General features: G+C 34.8%; 3 protein-coding genes and 1 pseudogene across 5 annotated transcripts; 1 reads left to right on the top strand and 3 right to left on the bottom strand.

Annotated features, from left to right (window-relative positions):
• Positions 1–656: 656 nt before the first annotated feature.
• LOC120141930 lies at positions 657–1,665 on the bottom strand (annotated as a pseudogene).
• Positions 1,666–3,627: 1,962 nt separating this feature from the next.
• Positions 3,628–6,226, top strand: LOC120141931 (protein CWC15 homolog A-like). Of its 3 annotated transcripts, XM_039156688.1 has the most exons (10): positions 3,628–3,729; positions 3,782–3,797; positions 3,922–3,939; positions 4,139–4,297; positions 4,775–4,881; positions 5,005–5,046; positions 5,126–5,213; positions 5,491–5,587; positions 5,727–5,827; positions 5,936–6,226. In XM_039156688.1, exons 4-10 carry the CDS (start codon positions 4,167–4,169, stop codon positions 6,057–6,059), a joined length of 690 nt encoding a protein of 229 aa, XP_039012619.1. In that variant the 5' UTR covers positions 3,628–3,729; positions 3,782–3,797; positions 3,922–3,939; positions 4,139–4,166; the 3' UTR covers positions 6,060–6,226. The 3 variants fall into 3 exon arrangements, with proteins under 3 accessions (XP_039012619.1, XP_039012620.1, XP_039012621.1); XM_039156689.1 differs by lacking the exon at positions 3,922–3,939 and having other exon boundaries at positions 3,782–3,811; positions 4,148–4,297; XM_039156690.1 differs by lacking the exons at positions 3,628–3,729; positions 3,922–3,939 and having other exon boundaries at positions 4,162–4,297.
• A 972-nt stretch (positions 6,227–7,198) lies between these two features.
• On the bottom strand, positions 7,199–13,205 carry LOC120141962 (CSC1-like protein At1g32090). The gene is made up of 11 exons (XM_039156724.1): positions 12,803–13,205; positions 11,607–11,759; positions 11,391–11,526; positions 11,177–11,278; positions 10,916–11,035; positions 10,707–10,787; positions 10,222–10,562; positions 9,462–9,707; positions 8,407–8,731; positions 7,972–8,205; positions 7,199–7,822 (listed from the first exon to the last, which is right to left on the bottom strand). Exons 1-11 carry the CDS (start codon positions 13,114–13,116, stop codon positions 7,442–7,444), a joined length of 2,433 nt encoding a protein of 810 aa, XP_039012655.1. The 5' UTR covers positions 13,117–13,205; the 3' UTR covers positions 7,199–7,441.
• Positions 13,206–18,134: 4,929 nt separating this feature from the next.
• Positions 18,135–18,789, bottom strand: LOC120141915 (uncharacterized mitochondrial protein AtMg00810-like). The gene is made up of 2 exons (XM_039156675.1): positions 18,484–18,789; positions 18,135–18,260 (listed from the first exon to the last, which is right to left on the bottom strand). Exons 1-2 carry the CDS (start codon positions 18,787–18,789, stop codon positions 18,135–18,137), a joined length of 432 nt encoding a protein of 143 aa, XP_039012606.1.

Here is an 18,789-nt window from a genome sequence, read left to right as displayed (position 1 = left end):
CCCCTTTTTCTTGTTGTATGTAACCATTTATGATGTTATGATCTTGATTTTGGCCATAGAAACATGGCCAGTGTGACGTTTACCTTGAATTTGGTGTAACCTTTTTAACAAATTATTCAATATGCCAAAAAGAAGAACCTGATAGAACTTATATAGCATTGAAATCTTCTGCAACATGATGTCAGGTATACAAACTGAAAGTTCCCTCAATCTTCTGTAAACTTTACACTTGGAAGGGAAGTAACAAGGCTTTAAATTCTTTAAAACTTTCTTGGAAGAAACGATTTCAACGGAGCATCTCTTGCGAAAATAATGTATAGATAAACGCATCAAAAACATAAAAGCATGGCAGATAGATAAACTAAGATAGCTCTTCCTACATCTATGATTGACCTTCGCCACATTTAACATCTAAACTTTTGCATGTCATATGTATTTGAACTGTTCGTTAGACCTCAGGTGAACAGAGCACCTAATATATACCTAATGCCGTGTCCGGTACCTGATTTCCTGAGAAAACTGTCGTGTCCAGTACCTGATTCTTCTAATATATACCTAATGCCGTACCATGTAATGGAAAAGGAGAAAAAATGCAATGAAGTTACTTAGGAGAAGGAAATAATATCCACGCAAGTTATTTTAACAGCATCGGGCTGCCAAATGCTAAGGAGCATCCGATTCTAAGCTTTTGCCAAAGAAAGTCAGAGAAACTATATTTACAATCCGACCTTTCAGACCATCGCTAGGAAATAGCAGTAAAGTACATTCAAACTAGAAAGCAGAGCATGTATATATTTGAAAATACTAAATATCATACCCAGCTACCAGCCATCTGTATCGTTATTTGATTGTAACCAACTTGTTTGCACCATGCCTACCCCAGTGGTCTTTCAAGTCAACAGGATGAGAAAGATCATAACCTTCAGCTGCAAGTCTCAGTAGAAGTTTGAAATATGCTCCCTTGGTCATTTTTCTCCCAGCCACACGAGCACCCGGCCTGGTGGGACTCATAGGAACAGGGCATTCTGATATATTAATGGTACAACACGAGGATTGCCAACCACTGGCACCCCACTTGTAGCACACTCTTGCAACATCTGTACAAAAGCAAATGGGGGAAGGCACCCCGGAGAAATCAAATTTTGTTCCATCAAGATCGAAGTCAAGATTTTTCTTCTCACGTTTGGCTTCCGGAATGTTTGGTCCCTTCGCTTTCTTAGGAACAGAAGGTTTCTTCAATAGCTGCTTTGGCCCCAGAACCTTGGATGCTATTTGATTAGAGCCCTTCACAGCAGACTTCTGTTTCCCGACCTGTGTGGTTTTAGTCTCCCAATCACTTTTGTTCCCTGATTAAGCTGTGGGAGAAATGGTACGGATTGGAGAAACAACAAGAGCAGGTTCATGACGGATTCAAGTTCGTTGCAGAGAACTCAAGCCAGGTTTGGATGTAGTGTTGTAATGATAAAGCAATGAAAAAGGTGAACCGGTTGATCCTATTTCGGTTTCGGGCATCATGTTTTCATCGGAAAAGGACCTCATCTTCATAGCTATTAGGCTATTACTTGATCCTGCAGCAAAACATTAACAAAAACAAAATTCTAATAGACAAATGAGAATTTTCTTTGATTATCTCAAGACAATAAACGGTTTTCAAGCGTTCAAGAAGCAAAAAACCATAGCTGCACACCGAAAATATCACCGTAGCACATACTGACCACAACTCTTTGACTTGCATGCATAAACATACAGTACATCTTTTGAAAAGGAAACTATGAAAGTAAAAGGATTTTAAGATATCAATAAGTGCAAGAAACTGAAGAACAAAAAGTCAAAAGCACATTACATCCTAATAAGTTATCTCATCTTCAGTAAATGGCTAACCGGAACAGAATTTAGCAAAACTATCGAGGTAAAACGTTAGAGACAAGTTTTAAACAAACTAATAAAGAAGATTCCATGCAAACCCCATCTTAAAACAAGCAAATAAAAGGCAAAAGCCAGACCGCATTGAGATGAAACAACCCTAAACTTTATATATTAACAAAAACACATTTGAGGAAAAGCATCAAATCAAAGCAATCGTAAAAGAAAGAAACAACTGATAACATATTGCATAATCCCATATCTCAGCCTGTAAAATCCAAGGCAAAGAAAAAACAGATTTAGAGTAACTTTTTATAACGACTAACAACAGTAAAGAAAGAAACCCGTCAAGGAAAATATGGTACTAAGCACTAAAAACTGGGGGGAACTATTTATTCAGGACTGGAAGCAACTTACAAGCTTGGTAAGATCTAGGTTAGATAGTTCAAGGCAAGTTTCTGAGGTGAAAGACAGAGCAAAAAACTATTTCCAGAAGAAAGTTTCCACTTGTAATAATTAAAGGTTTCTCAGTCTGTCTAAGCAGTGACAGTGAGCAACCAAAAGCATGATAACTGAACTTGCTGCCTTTTCCATCTGTGCCTAAATATTTGATAAAATATTCGTTTTTCTTTAATTTATTGCACGAGTTTCCACTTGTAATAGTTAAAAGTTTTCACTCGAAAGACTATAAACATGTTAAGTTGTTAACATTAGCATAATATCGTAAGGATAAGTTATCATATCCACTCAAATTAATCCACTAACATATGCAGATAACAAATTAAGCATGGATTAACTGCATTTTATGGGCTCCGAACCATAAATTTTCATCTTACCAACTCCCAAATGTGAAATGTATGCAAAGGCAAATACTGCAACATCTGCAGAGAGTGCAGAGCAAATATTTGGATGAAAAACCATTTTCACATCAGATGGCAACCTGAAAACCAGAAGAATAAAATTAGTAAAACTTTGTTCAAGAAAAACCTTGTTCATATGTTTTTGCTGTAAAGAGGGAAATGAAACTTTACCCCGAACAGGTCATGTAGAATAGAACGGAGGAGGCGAGTAGGGAAGGGAGGCATGTTCAAGCAGTTGTCCCCAATACTGTAGGATAAAATATTGAACTAACAAATGATACTACTCGAAGTCGATAATTCTATAGAAGAAAAGGAGGAAGGTTTTGACATCGGCTAAGTATCTGTCATTTCTGTTTTCATAATATTTCTCACATCAGTAGCTGTAAAACCCGCCACACAAAGTGAAGCTAACCATCCTCCCCCTGCAGTAGAATGAAACAAATTTAAATTCCTGCAACAGTAAATATTAAAACGCTCTGATAGAATTCAATAACCAATGCCAAACCGAGGATTGAAACACTGAACAGTATATATCAATGAAATATATGATGTTCTAACTCAGCAAAATGGTAATGATGCAAAAGCATTATGTTATGCAAGCTGTGAATTTGTGACATGTATTGTCATCTTATTGTATGATATTAATTTATTTTAAAAAATAATTTGTGAGCATGTTGACTTAACTTTCATTAACATGTGGGCGTTTCACACCACCCATCGTTAATGGTTTAATGGTCGAATAACCAAAATGAGAGTGACTCCAATTAAAGTTTTCAATTTTTGTGACCAAAATAAAATATATCTAAAGGTTTAGTGACTACTATTGTAGTTTAACCTAAATTTATTTAAAAAAACTGTTAATAACTATGTTGTTATCTACTTTTCAAAGAGCAAAGTCTGCCGCAGAGTTTTTCATCAAATTGATAGCATCGAATTCTTTGATTCAAATAGCAAGGACATCAGCTTCGGGATTTTCAATTCAAGTTCGGCTTCACTAACGCGCGCCGATCACCCAGACACGAAGCATCTAGGTCACCGCGCCGCTGCTTTTGGTCGCTTCTAACCTTCAAACCGGTAAGTTTTTCTTGCCCAAACTCTTCTAGTTACAGGCATGTAACAGTCTATTCAACCATGCCTTAAATCGGAAGCTCTTTGCTTCGGGGATTGCTTTTATAGAAGTATAGATATGTTAAATTAGGCAGATTCTGGTTATTTGGTATGCATCTATTCATCCTATGAATATTAGGGTTTCTGTACTTGTTCCGATATGATAAAACTTTATAAATCGAACCAATTCTCCAAGTTATTTAGCTCTTTCTTCTTATTCCAAATTGTAAATTTTGAAGAAAAAAATACTTCTTTCTTAGATACCCAGAAGTTCTTTTTTCCGAATATTTTGCATTGGTCCTTATAAGTTTATATGTTTAATATTTTGAAGAAAACATGACAACTGCTGCTAGACCAACATGGCAACCTGCCAAAGGTGGGAATGAACAAGGCGGTACTCGCATTTTCGGGCCATCTCAGAAGTATTCGTCGAGAGACCTTGCAGCTCATACTACTCTAAAGCCTAGGTGATTCTTTTGTAGCTTCTCTATATTTTATATGATTGTTTTCATATGCATTAGGGTGTCAATGGCCCAAGAGTAAAATTCAGGGTATCAGAACATGTTTCTGTTATTTTGTTAGTTTTGTTTTTGTTCTTAATTGAATGTATGATGTATGCAGATAGAGGGTAATCATTCTGGCTGAAACTAAATCTTGTTTGTTCATTGAGTAGTTACTGTTATCCTGGTCTTGTTTGTTCATTGAGTAGTTACGAGTATAATCTAACTTTTCTTAGTTTCATGTATTTGAAAAATATTTGGAGGTCATATTGGCATACCTGTTTTTTAGGCGCAAGTGTCAGACATAGGTATTTCAAGAAGAAGGGAAAGTTGGAGCGACATAGTTCAAAATCCTACTTCTAGGCATTAAGAGGTGTCTTGTAGCTCTACTTATGATATAAATGAGATTACTTATCGGTTTGTTTTGCACGTGTGATAATGCAGAAAGGATGGGCAAGACACCCGGGATGAGTTGCAGAAGAGAAATCTCCATGATGAGCTTGAAGAGCGTGAACGGAGACATTTCTCATCAAAAGATAAGTCCTATAATGGTAAAGAGGGGAACATTTTAGCAACGCTTCTTTGTTTATTTGCATGAATTCTTGTCTTCTATATTTATGGTCGCCATAAATTTGCTACCATTTTGTTCTTAATATGTGAGTATATTTTTGTAGATGATAGAGATCATAGGAAGGGGAACCATCTTCTTTTGGAAGGTAAATTGTCAGCTGGCCTATTTATTATTGAATCAGTGAGCTCTCAAAGCACTTTACTAACTGTGTATGTGACTTGTAGGGGGGAAAAGGGAGACTGAAGATCGAATTGTTCCACGCAGTGTTGACGCTGATGATTCTGATGTGGATTTCAACAATGATGATGAAAGGTTCTATTTGCTGCCTCTATATTTTTATGCTAGTACAATTTGTCTCTGATGATTGAAATCTTTTAAATTTTTTGGATCATTTAGAAGGCTTGCCGTAACATGAGGTATATAGTTTGATGCTTCGTCTTACTGAAGTCAATAGAATGCTAGTACAATTGTGAAAAACTTGTAGTTACGTTGCGTGTGCAATCTATAAAAGAATTATCCTTTTTGTTTTGGTAACTTTTGGATATTGCTGCGTTTCTACTTTTCTTAAATATCTCAATTTTTTTCTTAGTGATGACGACGATGATGATGATGAGGATGACGGAGAAGCTCTAATGGCTGAGCTTGAACGAATAAGGAAAGAGAAGGCTGAGGAGAAACTTCGTCAGGTAAACTCTATACAATAGTTTCATTGCTAATTACTCTAGAGGTTCTATGCTGTTGGATATCTTCTTGATTTTACATCTATAGAATGTATTATTTAAAATATTTCATCAATAACGAAAGAAATGCCTTATGTTTGTGCAGGAAAAGCTAGAGCAAGAAGACCGGCTAAAAGCCAAAGAGGCTGAGCTTCTTCGGGGAAATCCACTACTGAATAACCAAACATCTTTCGGTGTAAAAAGAAGGTACCTTGCATGAGATATCAGAACCTCCCCTGCCGCGGTGTTATTTAACTAAAGCCTGACCTTGCGAATGGGCTTAGTTCTTTCTTGATATTTGTTTATGTGGTTTAGGTGGGACGATGATGTGGTCTTCAAGAACCAGGCCCGTGGTGAAACCAAGCCTCAAAAGCGCTTCATTAATGATACCATAAGGAATGACTTCCACAGGAAATTCCTGCTGAAATACATGAAGTAATGCACTTGAACGCTCAAGTAATTCGTGGATCAAGTCAAACTTACCGTTCTTAAGTAGTGTGCACTTTTAGTGGATTTGATGATGATTTATCTTTCCTAGATTCTGTGATTATGTGTGTTAAACCTGTGTCTCCTAATGCTTATGGAAATGAAATATGATTTCTTGAATTGGTTTAGGTCTTGCTGAAAGATCCCGGCTTTGTTAAATTTGTTATACTCTTCGCCAGTTCTATCTCAAAATCCAATAGCGAGAGGCTCATATAACTTAAAGACGTGGTGTAAATATATTAGGCTTGTAGTGATTTCCGTCCGATTATCATAGTTCTATATCTAACCTAATCACAGGATAATTATATGGTCATCAAATACTCGAGGCATATAACAAAGCATCCCATTGAGATAAAAGAGAGATCTTACCTCATGCTTCCATAAGATAATTTACTAATGGACAATGGCTCTTCATTCAAATCAAAAGAGGTGAATCATAAATCGAGAATTTGACCATCTTTTTTTTTTGTCATAACTTTTGTAATTCACTCACTTCACCCGCTGTACAACATTTTATACATCAACATTGGTTTAGTGAGTGTATATTTTTGTAATGGTGTATATCCTCGTTTAAGGGTATTCCATGTTTTCATATGTATTGGGTGTTTTATTTAATGAAATATGAGGTATTTTTTTCTTCCTTTCAATGTTCGTTAACATACTTTAGTATGTGGACGAATACGAAGAGAGTTTTTAATGAGAACTTCCAACTTTTATCAAAAAAAAATTCCAATTCCAAGAAGGTATCAACTCAAGAAGATTAAGATGACCACTTGCAAGTCTCAGTCCAACTCAAGTTGATATTAGATAAACGTAAGCACTGTTGGAGGGTGTGAAGATGTAGAAGAGAGCCCACAACACTGACATACAAGCATTATAATGAAAAAAAGTAGGGATGCCAGTGGAATGAGTATCATGAGAATATATCACTTCACATCTAATTGGGCAGGGATACGTACATGTTTCACATGTGGTAGGTCGATGATGAGATAAAAATTAGACCCGTTAAGGGTGGTGAGATAAACGTGAATATGACTTATAAACATTATAAATAAAAGGACTAAATTTTAAAAATCCAAAGAGTACAAGGACTGGAGGCATAATTAGACCTAATGGTTTCTGCTGCTGTAGAGCAATACATTTTACATTGACAAATCAATAATGTACGAACAAACGAGAAAAGGAAATCATGGACTCTGTAACTCCACTAGTAAACTATCAAAAATTACAACCAGAGGGGAAGTTCATATCTAGGAAAAGAAAATGACTCCATCATCAATGCCTAGTCCTTGGTGGTAAGTAGAAATCTCACAAACTGGTAACACTTTCTAAGCATTAGTCCCTTGAGGTCCATGGTTCTGCTTCGTAATGGTATCCATAATGGGGAGGGGAAGAGAGGTTATACTCGTATTGGGATGCGATTCCATGGAGATAGACGTCTTGCGGTGGGGAGGTGGGTTGATAGCTATGGTGAGGCGGAGATGAGTGACGATGTACATGATGCGGCGGGGAGGAGGAACTGAAATCTTCTCTAGTTTGGGCAGTTTCAGCATTAGTTTGGTGTCTGTCAACTCTAACTTTATCAACTCTGACCTCTACCATCTCCTCTTCCTCAAAAGTTCGGAATATCGGGTGCAAGTATGCGTCAGCTAAGAAAGCTTTTAAGTTTATATCAGGTTCTGTGGTCCGATCCATCAAGTCCTTTGCCATTGCTTCCTGCGAAAAGATGATAAAAGAACATCCATTCGATTATTGGAAAATATCATAGAAGTATAAGTACTGCATGGACAAGGAATGTCCAACTTGTTTACTATAACAATAGGTGTCAATAGAATCGAGTCAGCTACTCGCTCGAATCAACTTACCTCCAGTGGATACTTTCTGAATGCGGGTTCAAAGCGGCTTTTGCAATATTTATGGAAGGATAAGGTCAATACGGGTAAGATAACAAGAAGGGGAGTTGAATTGGCAGCCTTTTTTGTACTGAGAAGGCCCAGCAATAGAAGTTGAGAGATCAATAAGCTTGCTATTATGCGGCTGTGCACATGTGGCCAGAATGCAGCACCGCTCTCATACCGGGGATTGTAGACGTTAATTATCTGCATATGAACAAATGGAAAATGAGATTATTAAACTTATGATAATACAACAGAAGATCTACAACTAACATGATTTGCTAAACAATCTTCATATTAATCAACTAACTTTATCTCTCCTGAGAGTAAGGTTTTATCAGTTATGACCTGTGACTGAGTATCCTAATGAGTGAATAAATATAAAAGCATGGTTCATGAACCAACCTGATGACGGTAAACCAGGTAGGCAAAGGCAAAGAAGACTAATATGAAAGGAAGAAGGATGGGAGTAACCACAGCATACACAATTCCCAAAAGGAAGTACAGTTGGAGACTCGGGAGAGTTTCCGGATAGTCCACACTGCCCGGGTCCATTGCCTTTTCCCTGTCTCGTTCAGTCTTCACCAGAAACATGTTCTTGAGATGAAAAATAACCAATGGTTTAAGTCGGAGAATTTCACCAGCTATACCAGCCCATCCATCAACCATTATATATGTAATAAAAAAAGTGGCCTTCATCGGAATCGACACCCCTATGGTTCTAGGGATCCTGCAATAGAGTAAAAAAAGCAGAACTTTTGATAAGACATTTTCAATGCTATACACTAAAGATCACCCAAAATTTGCACTTGACGATTCAAAATATGTCCCCCAAGCAGGATGAAAGGTGACTTAACCTAAATATTGTGGTATGCTAAATTTACATGCTAGTACTATACTCACAACTAGTTCCCAGGGACCAACACTCTTTGCCGTCTTCCCAGTTAACTATTGTTCATTGCTATGCTGATGTTTGCAGCTTCATAAGCTGTTGGCCTCAGGTGGAGCCAAATTTAATTTAGCAGTGGATGTGAGTTGCACTTGTTTCGGTATCTTTAAAGGTCTCAAGGACTGCAGTATGTTACGGATTACTACTCCTTCCGTAGGCATCTCGTCCTAGCCTACTGAGGTCGTCCATTGCAGCATCTCAAGCAGCGCTATTTCAGCATCTTGAGAGGCTCCATTTACTAACCTTATAGGGTACTATAGACAGTCAAAGCACTGAAGCAGAAAAGGAACCGTTTATAGTTTTATATCAGTCAGACCTTTTTTAAGGACCATTATCGTGGGATTCCATCTAAGTTTCTATATATAGCAGGCATTCATTCGAAGATTCCTGTTCCTCTCTTCGTCTAGATCTCATGTTTCAGTAAAAGAAATTAGCAATTTAAGACGGTTCTCTAACATCTTAAGATAATAATTACAAGAAAAAAATTAAAGAGAGTTGAAAGGAACGTTACTGGGTCGGTGGTTGGTGAAGGAAAGAGTGCAATTGCTGAAAAGCTGTTCCAGTCACTATACTCCCCAAGAACACATTCACCAACATAAAATAATAGTACTTTGCTGATGCTCTTCGTTCAAGAGTTGATATAGCCATATGTCCCTCGATCTTGGACATGATCATCAAAATTGTAGGCAGTATATACAAAAAGATTTTAAGAGCGAGACCCGGAAGGAAACCTTGCAAGAAAGATTTGATGAAGCCCCTACATATTATTTTCATGTAACACTTTGTGAGTATACAAAATCAAGTTACAAAGTTTCAAGATACTAAACATTCTTTGATTACATAATATTAAGTCTGAAAGTTGCTAAAATGGTATAATATCATCGCGGGAAAGTCTCCCGAGTTGAAGAGACTGTAAAATTTTAAAAGGGAATAAACTAGCAACCTTCCAAATACAGAAATATTACTTAGAATGATTTACAATGACTTTTCTCTGCATGTAATTCAGACAGCTAAAAATGAAAACAATAACAATGTGGCACCCTGAATCCAATATGGCAAGAAAGAAAAGATTACCTCCCCAGTTTGTTGCTTACAGAACAGTGTATATAGAACATAAACAATCATTTTCTAAGTGATCTAAAGTAATAGGAATGAAAGCAAGCACTATTCTAACATTAATTTTGGGGAAAAAATGTTTAGAGCATCTAAATATAAATGCATATAGGTAAATCACAATTGTTGAATCTATAAGCTAAGAATTGATAACTTACAGTTCTATAACTGGCCTAAGGAAAGGAGCAACTCTTTCAAGACCCTCTAAATTTGCAAGAGATTGCACAAAAGCGATGGGTATCATGTAGAAAAATACCAAGGCAAATACTGATATTGATATTATTGTTTTCCGAATGGTCAATGAGACAAATGGTATAGCTAGATTTCGCCAATAAACATCACGGGGTTCTGGAGCCCAATCTGTCAACCATAGTGTAGGATTTTTGCTTTGTTGCGTCTGTGCACAAACAGCAGCCCCCCAACGTGATTTGAATGATACAAAAGCAACAGGAAGGATAGATTTGGAGTCATTGAGAACCTTCTGGCGCTCTAGTTCCATCTGAGACAGTTAAAAACGATGCAATAGACAGACTATCAGAGCCATCCAAAGGTCCAGAAAAGCTCGGAAAGAAAATAAGTAAAAACAATATTTGGAACATTTAAATACTGAATGTATTGGAATGAAACAGCAGCAGGAGCTTACTTGTTTATCAAATTCTTTTATCTGTTGTTTGTAGAAATCAATGGAATTGACATTTTCACCCCATAGCCCAAGAAAACCTATCTGAAAGTAGAAAGCATTCAAGGAAGAAAATGAATAGGTCCATGAAATATTGGATGAATCGTTAAGTAAAACCATAAAAATAGAGCTTACAACTTCTGCCACTACCATGGTATATAAGCATAAACTACCTTTTTAGTTGGTCTCTTCTCCGGATGTCTTTCAAATTTCAATTGGTGATAGTCCAGCCAATTTTGAAGCCTCTCTCGTTTCCTCACCAGTCTAGCGAATTTGTTTGCATTATATACCGCCTGCTTATCATAATGCCGGAATATAAAGCCACATAAAGCCCCACAAGAAAGGACATGGACGTTCTACATGTATATTATGCATTTGAAACTCTGATTCTAATTAAAAGCATAAGAAAATCTTACGCAAAAGGAGTTGATTACCTGGTGACAAAGATAAGTATCAGGGTGATTGGTTTTAAAGAAGTGATCCAGAGAATCTGCTATTGTGCGACCTGAAATCTGTGGCACGTTCCTCACAGCTACCTGCAAAATTCACCAAATTTTCAATCCTCAAATATTAATGGTAAAGGTTGCTTCTCAACTTTAAATATGCTGCAACTGTTCTTAATATTGTAAAATAGAATGCGCAACTCACAGTGAACTGTTCTGCACGCCTACACTCTGAGGCCAAGAAATGCAACCTCATTGTTGCTACGTTATCATATTCCTTGTAAAGCATGAAACATATCCAAAACGTGAACAAGTATTCTAATCCAATATGAACAAAAAACCTGAAACTCAACCATAGCTCGTTAGAATTGCTAGAAAAGCAGCAAGGAGATGTTTCTTAAAGATAACATGCTAAACTTACCTTATAGATTCAGGACGAACGTTGGATATTGAAAGCTTATCAATGTCGCTCACAACCAATTCTTTCCTCAGGAAAAATAATGTTCCACTTGACACATTCACCGGAATAAGGATAACAAGTGCCACAACTGTTATGGGCACGAAAATCTTTAAGCTGTAAGGGAGGAAACAACTGTGTTAGAAAAATGGTCACAGATATTAAAGCTTCTCTCTTTATCCTGAAGGTGGACATAAATGCCTCAGTAATCAAAGAAACAGTCAAGGTTCTGAAGTCAAGACAACGAAAATTAAAAGGTGAGGTAATGGAGGCCTTCTATGAATAGATTAAAGAAATTTTTATCTTTTATTCGAAGAGATAAAAAAACATTAATAGTTATAATACCCAGAGAAGATGCATAAATCATCTAGTCCACCGAGCTCCATATACAAACAAGTCCAAAATCCAAACGATGTAAAATATGCTAAACTGTAAAAACCATCATTCAGGACTTGAATGTGCAAAAATTATGCTTAATCCGTTCAGCAACCAAAGGCATCGATCATGGGAAACAGTAGGATGCTTTTTAACTCTTAAATAGTGTAAAAGAGCTGCTTCAGATAGTTCTACAACTAGTTGCCATTAGTGCAGCTTCAGCTAAATGTAACTGATATCCAATGGGAATGATATTCCTCGAAAAGTAAAAATGACAGTGATTCAAAGCAGATATAATTGCAACTAAAGGAACCCCAATCTTCACTAAACGCAACACTGCATGAATAATTCAAGACATACTATGATTTTAAGTTTTTAACGCAGGTATTAACCATATACCGCGATCAACTTAGATATAGAGTTACTGCGTCAAATGAACGGGGAAGGAGCTTGTTCTTAGTCAAATTTGATTCAAAGAATCAATCACATAAATATAATTTGAAACACTCTCTATCACAGTTTATTCTCCTTCAAATTCCAGAATTTGCTCAATAAATAAATCCCAGAACCCAAAACAAGTAGAGAAGGACCTGGAATAAAACAAAAAGATTGATAACCGTCGAGTATGGATTCTCGAGAAAAGTAAAGGTGAAGTTTCTTCATTTTGCGTTGAGACTTGAGACACACAATGTAAAAAACTTGAAACAAAGCAAATTATTGTACAAAATTCAATCTTTGTATCAAAAGAAACTGCATATTAGCCACAATCAACGAGCAAAGCGTACCCGAGAGTGTAAATTCTGAGGAAAACAGCAGAATCAAGGCCAGCATGATTGATAAGCTCGGTCTCGCTCATCTTCAAAGCTTGAGGCATCCAGTTCAAGAAAGTAAGATAAGTCTTGAAATCCAGGTTGACAAACTTCGCCACAAAATTCCCACCCCTCCTCGGACTTGCTCTCCCTCCATTGATATACCATTTTGGGAAGTAAACTCTGTCATTGATCGGTTGAATTCTCAGCAGAGCAAAAGCCAACAAGAACGCAAATGCACTCAAAATATTGATTAAGGCAGACACCCCAATATCACCAAGAGTAGCCATTGGAGACGAAAACTACAAAAAGCAGATCTTTAGGAAAAACAAAGCATATGATGTGAAAAAAGTTTTGAAAAAGAAGATAAAGATACAAAAGGATACACAAGAAGCGAGACAACCACCCCAGGCTAATACTCCAAACTAATGACTGCTTTTGTTATAACAGAAGGAAAAGTAACAGACAGAAAGTAACATATAAAATATATTTACAATAGATACTGCTATATTTTATCTTTCTGCCACTATTCAAGTGGGAAACTAATGGATTTTGATCTGTCAAGCAATAATTAAGAACTACTTTTTCCTTTTGTTCATATAAGAACTACTTATTACCACTATAATTAAATGGGTTATGAATATTTTAATCAGAGCATGACTTTTTTTTAACCAAAGAGCATGACTGTTCTTCTGGGGATTGTATTTGCTAACACTTGTTACTTATTGGGTTGGGTTCTTGTGTTGATTCATGACGGTTCCACATATTCTTTGTTTTCTCGTTAGAAATCCTTATATGTATACAAAAGTATTAGAAATTTTCTAGTTCTCCATTTTATACTCCCATCCTTTTCATAGGAAAGTCTTAAAGCAGAGATGCCTCAAACAACGCCTTTAAATCAGGCAATAGAAGAAAAAGTATGATACTTTAATGTCTTACTTACAGTTTTTAAGTAGTAAACATAAAAGGATGATAAAAGAGATTATTCTTTTCATCTTTTCTTTCTTTCCTTGATGTACAAAAGGAAAAAGCTTAGTTTTTTTTTAAGATAATAAAATCCTATTCTCATATATAATGGGATAAGAGAGGTAAGTAGTATGTTACCCTCAACGTCAGATTAAAAGCAACTTCCGTGGAAGATCTCCGTCAGTCAAAAAAATTAAAAATAAAGATAAAATATAATAAATTATGTATAAATAAATAAATAAATACAATATTAAATAAATAAATCCCAACCCAAGCCTCTCAAAACCCTAAAAAGAAATATTTAAACTTTTTTCTTCTACTTTTTTGTCGTTCCCCTAATGCTTTTTTTTCAATTGGTTTAATTCAAAAGTAAATCATATCATTTATTTAATTTAAATATTAAATTATTTTTTTGAAGTAAGTAATTAAAATTATTTTTATATATTTAAAATACTTTTGTTAATAAAAAAATTAGCTGATCCTCATTCCCATATGTAATGGGGTAAGGAGAGGTAAAATAATAGGTTGTCCATTCCCATATGTAATGGGGCAAGCGGAGGTAAGATAATAGGCTGGCCCCCCACACCAGGTTAAGAGCAACTTCCGTAGAAGACCTCTGAATTATGAAATGTACTCCGTGGGACTCGATCTCACGATCCCAAGATTAAAAACCTTGTGCTCTACCAATTGAGCTAGATAGTCATTTCAATAGTTTTTAAAATATATTACTTTAAAATAGTTTTTAAATCCTTTTCATCTAATACAAATGGAATATTTTCCATTAAATAAAAATTTCTAAAACCAAGAAAATGATCCCCCCACCCCTGTTTGGGTCTTGAAGTTTTGAGCCTATTCGGCAAGGCCGGTGGAGGAAGTGGCCTAGAGTGTAGACTCTAGAGAATTCTACTGTTCTACAATCTACTATAGCATGCCATGCGGCTCCCATATGAACACCACTTGCCTCAGTGCAAGCCGCAAGGGTAGGTTAGATTTTAGGGAAGGTGGACGTAAATTTAATTTAAGGAACGACAATGAATGCGCACAATCAAATATATTATAAAAAGTCTAATATTTTCAGTTATATATAATTTAAAATGTTAAATTTTTTAATTTTTTTAGTTGACAACGAAAAAAATTATATTTTTATAATATTTTAGATATAATAAAAAACATTACGAAAAAATTAACATTTTAAATTATGTTTAACCAAAAATATTATATTTTTTTGTAACATTTTAGTTTGCCTTCATTTACTACCATCCCTTACCAATTGGGCTACTATACAACATAATTACCCTAGGTTTTAACTTACCAGAAAAATTACAAATGTCTATAGCTTAGAATGGTAAAGAAAATTAGGAATTTTAGGTAAATCAATTTTTCAATGTGAAAGAAATTCAATTCTGGAAATAAAGAGCAAGGAAAAGTATTTTTTTTTACTTTTATATAATTTATTACAATATATTTAAGTTTTTCAAAAGAAAATATTTGCGATATATATTGATTAAATTAAAATCATTAGTTAATACAATACTAATTTAATTACAAATAACTGAAAATCATTTTTAAGAGCGTTTTTGTGTTTTATGGATTTGTATATTATTTTAAAATAAAATATTTAAAAATTTATTTAAAATCAAACATAAAACTAATTAATATATATATATTATTTTATCTTTAATTATTTATCGGTTAAATTTGATAAATAGATTTATTTATATATACATACTTTTTATTTATTCGTTTTATTAATATGTCATAATTTAATTATATGTCATAATTTATTTTTTTCAATATTTAATTTTACCAGATTTATTTTTCTTTCACTTATTTTTCAATTAATTTTAACAATTCAAATAAAATTACACGAATATATTTCTTAACTTTTTATATTAGTAGTAATTAATTAGTTATCCGAACGTAAGGTATAATATTTTAAGTTCCATTTTGAATCTGTTAATTTACACCACACGGCATGTCTTATTAATAAGGATTAGAATTATCTCACTAGATTAATAAAGAGTGATGGGATAATTTTAGGGATGAGCATGGGAGAAAAAGATCGGGTCGTTTTTTAAAATAAAATTAGATTCGGGTCGGGTCGGATCTGGTCGGGTCGAATTTGGGTTTCAGTGAAAAATATCTGACCCGATTCGGGGAAAATATAATTATACCTTATATATTTAGGAATAATTACAATAATACCCTATATATATTATTTTTCAATTAAATCATCGTTTTTATTGAATAAAAATAATATTTTTATTATTATTTCGAGTCGGTCGAATCAGGTTCGGATCATGTCCATCCCTATATAATTTTATTTTAAACAAAAATAAATAAATTATTTGTAATTCCATTGAATCGGTGGGTACCAATGACTTAAAATTCATATCGACAGGACAACAGTGAGGAGTGTCGTTTTACATGATATTAAAAATGACAAAAACAACTAGAAGGTCATTCAAATCTTAAAGATTATCTAAACATCGTTTAGAAGAAAAAAAAGAATTATATGAATAAATTATATATTAAAATCATTTTCATGAATAAATTATAAATATATATTTTTATAATATTAAAGCAAAATATTATTAATTAAAAAATCAGTGAAACGACATAGGAGAATGATGTAGGCTATTATGGATATATACGGCCTCTATGAAATTGGGTCTTTTCAAATTAATACCTATTATTCTATACAAACATGGGAGGAAGTAAATCCATCAAGGGCCCATCAGGTAAGAACTGACTAGGATGGACTTGATAAAAATGTTAAAATTTGAGTTAATTTGACTCAATTTAAATTAAAATCTAAATAATAAAATTAAATAGTACGAGGGGATTATAAGATAGTAGCTATTTATATTTTTTCTAACATGACATACATATATCTTATAAATACAGCTATTCGAATCCAAATCTTCTAAAGAGATAACATTTATTTTTATCATTGGGATCATTTAATGAATTTAAATTAATATTTATTTAAATTTAATTATAAAATATATTAATATTAATATAAAACATTTTATTATTTTTTAAATAAAATAAATAATTTGGGTTGGTCAGATGTATAAAAAAAATTAGATAATAATCGAACTTAACTCTAAACACATCTAGGTAAAAGTAGATGAAGTAAATTCTAATATTGTCCCCATTATCATTTCTAACTACAACAATTTTTTGAAGGAGCATAGAATTTTACCTCCTCGGCCACTAATGATAGTTCACCAGGAAATTCCCATTGCAACACAAAACTAACCTGTGCTTGTGAGCTTGATGGTGATCTTGCTAAGGTCCAAAGAATCGTTTCAATGATTTCCAACCACAAGTTTGATCTCATATATGCCAAGTGTGCCTTCGTTCATTGGTATGTTGGCGAAGGTATGGAAGAAGGTGAATTCTCAAAGGCTCGTGAGAACCTTGCAGCACTGGAGAAGGATTATGAAGAAGTTGGTGCTGAGTCAGCTGAGGGTGATGAGGAAGATAATGACGAGTAATACTCAACCAAATGTGTTTGAGTATGGGCTTTGTTAAGAATTGTAAAGTTGATTCAACAAACTAATGCATCATTTTTTTCATTGCTATTTTGATACAGATTACATTGTTTATATAATTTTTAGTTGTTGAACAATGAAGCAACCTTTCTAACATAATTGACAAAGATAACCGCTCCTAACAGCCTGAGATTTTGATCATCTGCAGCACAGTGCACTCCTTGCACATAAGCATGACTGCAAGCTTCTTGAACCTTCTCCATGCACGTCATACATCATTCCATGCAACGTGATCAGCTGCACAATCATTCCTCTAACATTCCTCCTACTTTTTTTCCTCCTTCCTTTGTTAGACAAACATGCACCTTCTCTCGGAATAATGCAAATGCTAATTTTGACAGCGGCTTTGTGAACCCATCAGTAAGTTGATGTGCAGCAGGAACATAGCTAATAAACATATGATTTCCAGCAATATTTTCTCTGACAAAATGCACATCTAAATCTACATGTTTAGATTGTGAATGTTGAACATGATTAGCACTTAAGGATATTGCACTTGTGTTGTCACACCATACAATCGGTTTTTCTTGCCTTATTACTCCAATATCATTCAACAATGCATCGATCCAAGTAACTTCTGCAACCATATCTGCTAGGCTATGATATTCTGCTTCCATGGTGGATCTAGAGACAACTTTATACTTATTTGTACTCCAGGACACTAAGTTACCACCAACTATTACTCCAATATCATTCAACAATGCATCGATCCAAGTAACTTCTGCAACCATATCTGCTAGGCTGTGATATTCTGCTTCCATGGTGGATCTAGAGACAACTTTCTACTTATTTGTACTCCAGGACACTAAGTTACCACCAACTAGAACATACTGACCGGACATGGATCTTCGATCATCCACACAACCACCCCAATCAGCATATGCAAATGCAACTACTCTCACTGCTAGCTAGATACCGTATTCAATAATGCCATCTAGATATCATAATGTGTTTGGCAGCCAATAGGTGATTCTCACGTGGTTCATGCATGAACTGAGTAACCTTACTCACACTATATACTATGCCAGGTCTCGTGTGGCAGGCATAGAGCAACGCTCCAACCATACTTCAAAATTTTTGAGCATCTTCAATGAGTTTTCCTGCTTCCTTTTGAAGTTTATTGGTGAATACCATATGAGTGATGGTAGGTGTTGCCTTTGACAAACCAGACTTTGCTAACATTTTTAAAATGAACTTCTTTTGAGACAACATTATTCCATCATTACTGCGCTGAACTTTAACTCCTAGAAAATAATACAACTCACCAAGGTCCTTTAATGAAAAACTGACTCTGAGTGCATGAACTACTTGATCTATTGCAGTAGTAGATTGACCAGTGATCACAATGCCATCTACATAGACAAGTACATATGTTACTTCCCCTTGAACAAGTGAGACAAATAATGATGCATCTGCCTTTGACATTTGAAATCCCAT

This window comes from Hibiscus syriacus, unplaced genomic scaffold (genome assembly GCF_006381635.1).
Source record: "Hibiscus syriacus cultivar Baekdansim isolate YM2019G1 unplaced genomic scaffold, ASM638163v2 tig00110816_pilon, whole genome shotgun sequence".
NCBI classification, from domain to species: domain Eukaryota; kingdom Viridiplantae; phylum Streptophyta; class Magnoliopsida; order Malvales; family Malvaceae; genus Hibiscus; species Hibiscus syriacus.
The sequence above is the reverse complement of the archived record's forward strand: the minus strand, read 5'-3'. Positions and strand labels throughout refer to the sequence as shown.

Bases quoted from the DNA above. Each gene is read 5' to 3' on its own strand.
- LOC120141931 (XM_039156688.1), top strand. From the start codon at position 4,167: ATGACAACTGCTGCTAGACCAACATGGCAACCTGCCAAAGGTGGGAAT. The intron at 5,047-5,125 runs GTAAATTGTCAG...TGTGACTTGTAG, and splicing joins GAACCATCTTCTTTTGGAAG to GGGGGAAAAGGGAGACTGAA. The intron at 5,828-5,935 runs GTACCTTGCATG...TATGTGGTTTAG, and splicing joins TCTTTCGGTGTAAAAAGAAG to GTGGGACGATGATGTGGTCT.
- LOC120141962 (XM_039156724.1), bottom strand. From the start codon at position 13,116: ATGGCTACTCTTGGTGATATTGGGGTGTCTGCCTTAATCAATATTTTG. The intron at 11,279-11,390 runs GTGAGTTGCGCA...TGAATTTTGCAG, and splicing joins GGCGTGCAGAACAGTTCACT to GTAGCTGTGAGGAACGTGCC. The intron at 8,732-9,461 runs GTAACGTTCCTT...ACTCTATTGCAG, and splicing joins CTTCACCAACCACCGACCCA to GATCCCTAGAACCATAGGGG.
- LOC120141915 (XM_039156675.1), bottom strand. From the start codon at position 18,789: ATGGGATTTCAAATGTCAAAGGCAGATGCATCATTATTTGTCTCACTT. The intron at 18,261-18,483 runs GTATTCACCAAT...TACGGTATCTAG, and splicing joins CACCTACCATCACTCATATG to CTAGCAGTGAGAGTAGTTGC.